The 8,989-nt window shown below is 47.0% G+C and overlaps 1 protein-coding gene across 14 annotated transcripts in view; it reads left to right on the forward strand.

The window, feature by feature from the left end:
• Positions 1-8,706, forward strand: part of LOC116953144 (netrin-G2-like) — a 179,925-nt gene extending 171,219 nt beyond the window's left edge. For all 14 annotated transcript variants that reach the window (XM_032973042.2, XM_032973041.2, XM_032973040.2 and 11 more), the window contains one exon: positions 895-8,706. In XM_032973042.2, coding sequence (XP_032828933.2) covers positions 895-1,169 — 275 coding nt within the window. In that variant the 3' untranslated portion in view covers positions 1,170-8,706. The remainder of the gene's footprint in view (positions 1-894) is intronic.
• The last annotated feature ends 283 nt before the right edge of the window (positions 8,707-8,989 follow it).

An 8,989-nucleotide genomic window follows, 5' to 3' on the forward strand; every position in this document is an offset into this window, starting at 1 on the left:
TTAATAACGCGGGGTGTATTGTCCAAAAATATATATAAGCTTCTCAAGTGGTGGTTAACATTCCTGTGATGTTATTGGGGAAAAACGGACCAAGTGAGTGGCTACCACAGTCCCAATTTCAATTGCGTATTCCTTGCTTCCAGTTAAGGTCCTTAAAATATACATTTCCAAAATTATAAGTGGATTCAAAAGTGAATTAATTGAAACGTCATGTGAAGAAAAGATATGAAAGATGAAAAAAACCCAAGCACATTTATGTAACAACGCGTGGCAATTATTGCCACGAAGTAACAATGCAGCAGCAGCAGCAGGAAAAAAGTAACTCACGTTTTTTATTTAATGCGTTCGAGTCATTTTTCTAACCCTGCCATTTGTGTGTATCCTTTTCAACCTCCCTTCCTTCCAAAACATAACCACCGCCTTCGAAATCTGGTAAAACACAAACACACACGCACGCACACGCGACCGCCACCACCATCACGTAACACCGCAAAAAAACACACACACGCACACACCACCACCGCCGCCACCACCACCATCACCATCACGTAACACCGAAAAAAAAACCACACACACACGACCACCGCCGCCACCACCGCCACCACCATCACGTAACACCGCAAAAAAAAAACACACACGCACACACCACCACCGCCGCCACCACCGCCATCACCATCACGTAACACCGCAAAAAAAAACACACACACACACACACGACCACCGCCGCCACCACCGCCACCACCATCACGTAACACCGCAAAAAAACACACACACGCACACACCACCACCGCCGCCACCACCGCCACCACCATCACGTAACACCGCAAAAAAACACACACACGCACACACACGCACGCACTTTGCTGAACCCCGCAACGATTCAACTCGGAAAAGCCATCGTGTGCGACGAGTTCCTGCGCTGCGAAAACGGCGGCACGTGCGTCCAGCGGCAGCGCTGCGCGTGCGTCTCCGGCTACGAGGGCGTGCTGTGCGAAAAGTCCCGCTGTACTTCGGCCAACAGCTGCGGCTCGAGCTCGGCTGGCCAGCGCCTCCGCGCTCCGGCCCTGCCGCTCCTCGCCGCGTCGTCGTCGCCACTGCTGCTGCTGCTGCTGCTGCTCGTCGCGCTGCTGTCGGCGGGCCCGGTTCAGACTCTGGTGCCGACGCGCTGAGCGCACAACGCTTGCCTTTAAAATAGCGGAAAGCAGCCCGAGTCCAGAGCCCCCCCTGATGCCCAGACCTCTGCTGCCCAGACCCCTTGACCAGCCCCAGCCTTCGTGCTGCTCAACCCAAACGTATTTGATGGAAGCCTTCGCCCCGTCAGAGTTCAACCGACTTGAAACTCTCCGTGAAGTGTCACCTTTAGTTGAATCGAGCGCCGAAGATTTACCCCAGTGAAGTTGTTGAGATGAAGTTTCGGACAAGCTGTTTCACAGGGGTGATAATTGTGTGGGATTTTGTTTAGTTTTTCCCATTAATTTGTTTTCATTTTGAGTGTCTATGCATGGCCGGGGTTGATGGAAACCGTGGCTATATACTGTTTAAAATTTTAATTACAATTATCATATACTTTACTTTCTGGTAATAAAATACGATAAAAATGAAAAAAATAAAAGGCAATACACAAGAACTTATGCGTATCGAGTGCTCATTAGAGTATTCAACAGAAAAGCGGCTAATTGTCCAATAAGCGATGGCAAAACAAGTGGCCGGCATATGAACAGCATATCAGAAGATGCACCAGGATGTCCAGCGATGGCATCAAAGGATAAACGTCTTCATAAAAAACTGGATTATGGACACGTACCTGTGTGTGTGTTTTATATTGAAAGGATGACGATCAACACAGAGGATTTATCAATGCGTCTATTGCTCAACAAGCCTACCTAGACACGGGGCTTTGAGCCAAGCCTCCAGACAGTAACGATTGAACAATGCTGAATAACATTTTAAGGATTCTACCAAAACGACAGACCTCTTATCCAGCATTATTGTACGCCTGGGGTTGATTATAATCAAAGTGGGTTGAATTCTTTTTTTGTTTCTCGCTGTCGTGCATTGAGTGGCGCCGGAGTCGCCTGAAAGGGGTTGTGCCACCGCGTTGAAGAATCGCGTCGGAAATGTTCGCAGAGAGATTTTTAAGCGACGACAAGGACAACAACGAAGTTACAACGCGTCAGGGCAATCCCTTCCTGTGGGTGCTCCTCCACCACCCCCACCAACCCCTGGCACCAACCAGCCCGCTTCTTCGCACGCCGCTGCAATACCACGGATGGAGGGAATCTCTTGGACGACGAGCGGCACGGGGATGGCAAGACCGTTCGCCCGGCGTGAAGCTGTCAAAAAAGACCCCGTCGTAAAGTGGCCGCGGTGGGGGGCACGGTGGAAACTAAACGTTGGGGGGGGGGGAGGAGGGGGGTTGGTGGGAAAGCAGTGGAAGACTGCTGCTGGGGGTGGTTGGGAGGTCAGAGAAAAACTGCGTTTTGCTTTTTGCTTCGTGCGCGTGGCAATGCTGCACGAGCTGCTCCATGACGGATGCCAAGAAAAGTGAATAAATATTGCGTTAAATGAAATGTCTTGGTGTGAACGTGCACAAGGGAAACCTCGGGGGGGCTTTTCACACTAATTATGTTCGACTATTATCGGCTCCGTGGGGGGGGGGGGGGAAAAAAGATGTCACGCACTCCCAGATGTAATCTTGGGGAGTCTGTCGATACAAATTAAGTTGTTGAAGCTAATTAAAAACAGCCGTGTTGGAATTCGTTGGTCCTTGTTAGTACCAGTTTGAAGAGAGTACAGTATTTGTTTGCTACAAGTCTCGCGCCATTAAACATGACTATAGCGTGAGTGTTTGGTGACGCTATATGAAACGTGATGAAGTAACAAATCAATGTCTATATGAATGTAAAATGCGGATTGGTTTAGTGTCCTGTGTGATCTGTATACAATGGCAATGCCACACCGGGTTGTTGCGGAAGGGAATAAAATCTGTCAAAATTACGAGAGGAAAAAAAAACATCGTCACGGAATAATAGGTGCAGGCTGCGGGGGGGAAAAAAAACACGAGTTTCAAACAACACGCAAAACAAAATTGCAAAAACCACACCGCCTCTGTGCATTATACAAAAGCCTTCGGCGTATTCTCGAAACAGTGCATTGTGGTCCTCGCTTGGGTGAGGTGACCATAGAAACAAATGTCAGCAGATGAGTCAGTAGGTCGGTCACATTCGCTCAAATGTAATTGTTGTTGACCAAAGGCAAGATGAGACCACAATGCACTTGTTCAGGAATGGCTGATGGATTTTGCATAATGCACAGAGGCGGTGTGCTTTTTACATATTGCTGCGTGTTGTTTGAAACTCATGACATAAAAACAAGATCACTCTTTAATCTTGAACATGAAGATGTTTTCTTGGCGTGTTCATTCTGGGAAATTGGTTCTGCAGTATTGTAGTGGACACTCAATGCAGTATACAGTATTTAAAGCATTCGTGACAATAGTTTCAAGAAAAAAATAAAAAAAAACTGTCTCCCATTATATTTTTATAATAATTTAATCGCACAAAACCACGCCCAAATTCCCATGAATGTATTTGCTCTGCTTTGGTTTCCCATGTTACTCCTCTTGGGCAATTGAAACAAATTAAAGAATGTCTTACTCATGAGGAAGGATTCGCAGTTGTCCCTGCTACATTGCGACTTTTTTAGTCGCCAACCGTTCTTGTCCCATCTCTTGCAGTCTCACCTTACCCATGAAACCTACTCGATGCGCATACCATTTACAGGATTCTGAACTTGAGATGATCAGACCGATTTGAGAAGAAGATGTTGAGAATGAAACGTTTGCACAGGTTAACTCACCAACTTGTTTTATGCTCGTAAACACTGTGACCCTGAGCATCGATGCACTTCGTCCACGACTTTACGTTCTTGCTCTATACTATCTGTACTGTATTGAATTGATCCGTAGGGCTGGAGCGGTGGTACAACGGTTAGCGCACTGGGTGCCCTCAGTGGCGAGTGATATATAAACCGATACACGGCTCTCCCTTCAACCAATGTGCACTGACCAGCAGGTGAAGTATGGTTAAACATCACCCATGCCTAACATGGTTTGGGAGGCAGTCATCCAGCAGTGGATTGGCATAGGCTGACATTTCTAATGATTATTTAGTCCATATAAATTGATATGAGCAGGCCTAACATTAGGTTGCTATTCTTTTTTACATTTCTCATTCCCAAAACATTTGTACATCTAATGATATACTAAAGATATTCCCAATAATGTGTTACACTGCAGAGGAAATGCTAATATAAGATCAAGTCATACTTTCCTAAACACTGATTGTCCTATGGCCCTGCAATATGAATGTGAAATTTCTATGACTGACTCAGGGCTACCAATGGAGAAGAGGACGACCCAGTGGACATCTGTGAAAAAGAGCGCTATAGCTCATCGGATTTCTCCAGTATAATTAAATATTCTGATTTGATTTCTGAGACATTGTGACGTGAATTTGGGTCGTAATTTTCCTCCTAAAAATCACAAGTAAATTCACAAACAGATCATGCATAGAAATGCTCTCATTTATGTGGGGGTATTTTTAAGTCACTGTCAAAGGCAAAAAAAAAATCTATTTTTGGCATAGAAAGTTTGACGACAAACATCCCGTAACATCTGGCCTGGGTATAGAATTCAGCACAAGCTCACAGCACTACATGTCGCGCAGCTCAGCCCAAGTCAAGAGGCCAAGTCAAGGGAAGCTGCAAACTCAGACTCGGGTTTTTCTAGTCTCAGATGATGCATGCAGGTGGATTGATTACTGATTGGGACACCAAAGCAGCGTACGAAAACCAAGGCTATGAGTTGGGTCACGGCGGTTTACAGAGGTCACGGAGGTCACAGATATTATGAACTTTAATAACGGGCTTAAAATGTTGGAAATGACAATGGAAAGACATTCGATTAGGTGTTAATTTTACTTGTTTCTTTTTTAATTCCATAGATTTTCTGCTGAAAACACCACAAAGTTGATTCGAAATGCCACAAAATGTATACGACTTAAATTAGCCGGTTTGGATTTTGTTTTGCTTACAATGGTGATTTTAACATGTATTTTGTTTCTGGGCGAGGCAATGGCCCACTTTCATTCCGTGACCTTTTCATAGATTCGTTTATTTTTATTTTCCCAAAACCCGGCCCGTGATATTTACGACGGATAACCGTGATAATTCATTGGGGGTGCTTGTCACTCAGAGGACCGGTTCTGCTGGGAAGCTGCATAGGCTCCCTGCGCCTACACATTTGGTGTGAGAAAAAAAAAAGCACCAATTAAGGCAATGCCATTGCTTTCCATTTCGTGTGTTTAGTTCAGCCAGTTTCAGGCTTCGCCCCGAGACTAGGATAAGAAAGGCAGCGTTTGTGGCCTTCTCAACCTGCAGCCACCTGCTACCAACACAACTACGGCTGGAACTCCAATGATGTCGGTGTACAAAACAATTGCTGACTTCATTAGTTGTGAAGTTCTTTGGGTATATGTATACTTTGCTTATCCACAAAGTTTTATTGCGGATAATCGGACGAATTGGCCGATGATCTCCACTCATCCGTGGAGAGAAGTGCGGTTCACAGAAAAGCCTTTCAGAAAAGCAGGACAGGAAACATGTGGACAATTTGCAGATGGCGGGAAGCACAGTAGCGGGCATAATAGAATATTTTGCAGACCTTACAGCTCCCACGGATAACAGGCATTGCTCACAGACGAGGCATTCTACCGTCGTACAATACACTTAACACACCACAAGCCTTGCCTATCGCCTGCATAATGGGTAATGACGCACTGCACCCAAATGCTCTTTTATAAGTTAGTCGCACAAAATAATCAGGACTTGTTTAAATTCAACGGACTGGCTCGGAACAGGCCTGGCATCATTTAAAAAGCCTCCCCGTGGTAGTTTTGCCCACAGAAGAGCAAATCAGAATGGTGTTTATCATCCCTTCTCAAGGGTCAGGTTGGAAACCATTGAATATGCTGGTTCTGAAGGGTCACATGGCTGCTGACTTACCTTAATTTCAATTTATAGAGCACCTTTACACAAAGTGCTTTACATAGCTTAACAAACACACGGCTGTCAAAATAGAAGGGTTCAGACGGCAAGAGCTGAGGAACGAGTGGCCCTGATAGAGGGGGTCACTCAAGGGCAGGGGAGGGACGGGAAGAAGTGGAGGGGCGAGAGGAGGGAAGAGAATGGGCAAGAGAGAAAAGGAGATACGTTAAGAGAGGAATGGAAGGAGGTTAAGGAGGGCGGACTGCTTCATGTAGAGGGGAAGTGTTGAGTCTATGGGTAGTGTTGAGTCTCTGGGCAGTGTTGAATCTCTGGGCAGTGTTGAGTCTCTGGGCAGTGTTGAGTCTCTGGGCAGTGTTGAATCTCTGGGCAGTGTTGAGTCTCTGGGCAGTGTTGAGTCTCTGGGCAGTGTTGAATCTCTGGGTAGTGTTGAGTCTATGGGCAGTGCTGAGTCTATGGGCAGTGTTGAGTCTATGGGCAGTGCTGAGTCTCTGGGCAGTGTTGAGTCTCTGGGTAGTGTTGAGTCTCTGGGCAGTGCTGAGTCTCTGGGCAGTGTTGAGTCTCTGGGCAGTGTTGAGTCTCTGGGCAGTGCTGAGTCTCTGGGCAGTGTTGAGTCTCTGGGTAGTGTTGAGTCTCTGGGCAGTGCTGAGTCTCTGGGCAGTTTTGAGTCTCTGGGCAGTGCTGAGTCTATGGGCAGTGTTGAGTCTCTGGGCAGTGCTGAGTCTCTGGGCAGTGTTGAGTCTCTGGGCAGTGTTGAGTCTCTGGGCAGTGTTGAGTCTCTGGGCAGTGTTGAGTCTCTGGGCAGTGCTGAGTCTATGGGCAGTGCTGAGTCTATGGGCAGTACTGAGTCTATGGGTAGTGTTGAGTCTCTGGGCAGTGTTGAGTCTCTGGGCAGTGTTGAGTCTCTGGGCAGTTTTGAGTCTCTGGGCAGTGCTGAGTCTATGGGCAGTGTTGAGTCTCTGGGCAGTGCTGAGTCTCTGGGCAGTGTTGAGTCTCTGGGCAGTGTTGAGTCTCTGGGCAGTGTTGAGTCTCTGGGCAGTGTTGAGTCTCTGGGCAGTGCTGAGTCTATGGGCAGTGCTGAGTCTATGGGCAGTACTGAGTCTATGGGTAGTGTTGAGTCTCTGGGCAGTGTTGAGTCTCTGGGCAGTGTTGAGTCTCTGGGCAGTGTTGAGTCTCTGGGCAGTGTTGAGTCTCTGGGCAGTGTTGAATCTCTGGGTAGTGTTGAGTCTCTGGGCAGTGTTGAGTCTATGGGCAGTGTTGAGTCTATGGGCAGTGTTGAGTCTCTGGGCAGTGTTGAATCTCTGGGTAGTGTTGAGTCTCTGGGCAGTGTTGAGTCTCTGGGTAGTGTTGAGTCTCTGGGCAGTGATGAGTCTCTGGGCAGTGCTGCGTGTATGGGCAGTGTTGAGTCTATGGGCAGTGCTGAGTCTCTGGGTAGTGCTGAGTCTCTGGGCAGTGCTGAGTCTATGGGCAGTACTGAGTTTATGGGCAGTGCTGAGTCTCTGGGCAGTGTTGAGTCTATGGGCAGTGTTGAGTCTCTGGGCAGTGTTGAGTCTCTGGGCAGTGTTGAGTCTCTGGGCAGTGTTGAGTCTCTGGGTAGTGTTGAGTCTCTGGGCAGTGCTGAGTCTATGGGCAGTGTTGAGTCTCTGGGCAGTGTTGAGTCTCTGGGTAGTGTTGAGTCTATGGGCAGTGCTGAATCTATGGGCAGTGTTGAGTCTCTGGGCAGTGCTGAGTCTATGGGCAGTGCTGAGTCTATGGGCAGTGTTGAGTCTCTGGACAGTGCTGAGTCTGGGCAGTGTTGAGTCTCTGGGTAGTGTTGAGTCTATGGGCAGTGCTGAGTCTGTGGGCAGTGTTGAGTCTCTGGGCAGTGTTGAGTCTGTGGGCAGTGTTGAGTCTCTGGGCAGTGTTGAGTCTATGGGCAGTGTTGAGTCTCTGGGTAGTGTTGAGTCTCTGGGTAGTGTTGAGTCTATGGGCAGTGCTGAGTCTGTGGGCAGTGTTGAGTCTCTGGGCAGTGTTGAGTCTCTGGGCAGTGTTGAGTCTCTGGGCAGTACTGAGTCTCTGGGCAGTGCTGAGTCTGTGGGCAGTGCAGAGTCTATGGGCAGTGTTGAGTCTATGGTGCAGTGTTGAGTCTATGGGCAGTGCTGAGTCAGTTTATGGGCAGTGGTTCCAGTGGAGGGGTGCAAGAGGGGAAAAGGTCCCGAAAATGGAATTGGGCCCGGGAGAATGAGGGACAGAAAGAGAGAGAGAAGATTGGGAATTAATAGGACAAGAGGGGATATGAAAGGAGATGAGAGGGGCAAGATACAATCATGTAAACCCTGTTGTGTATATGATTTGTTTAACATCATCCCTTTGTGTTATTTCCAGATGAAGGATTTAGGGAAACGGATTTGTATTCGTAGGGTGCTGAAATGCATTGGCAACTCAAAGTGGAATCCCGCAGTTGCACCTATACGGCGCAAGATACACACGAGCAGCAGCCTACAAATGAGCAAATATTTTCTGTTTTAATTCTTGAATCAAAAGGTTTCATTCAGGGAAAATGTGGTATTTACAAGTTCTTATAATATCCTAGGGGAGAACTATAGTGTGAGGACTTTCTTTGAAGTTTGTCTACAAAACCGTCAAATAAATGCTGCAATAATTCCTCGTGTTGCCCAACTGGATTATTTTGTGATGTTTTTTAAATTTTATTTGTAACACAAAAGGTTTTTTTTTCTCAAGTTTTTACGTAATGTTCCTAATGGAAGTAATGTCCATCTGGAGAGGCTATTGTTCAAAACCTGACACCGGCTCTGTCATCATTGGATTTAGGAATCCATGATATAGGAATCCAATTATTTATAAATCCCATGAGCAAGTTGAACATACATTGGGGGGAAAAAATGTATTGGCCATAAACAGCACAGAGGGCAGAAAATAGGTACGT

Source organism: Petromyzon marinus, chromosome 50 (genome assembly GCF_048934315.1).
Source record: "Petromyzon marinus isolate PM22_M1 ecotype Great Lakes invasive population chromosome 50, UKy_Petmar_22M1.pri1.0, whole genome shotgun sequence".
In the NCBI taxonomy this organism is placed as follows: Eukaryota; Metazoa; Chordata; class Hyperoartia; order Petromyzontiformes; family Petromyzontidae; genus Petromyzon; species Petromyzon marinus.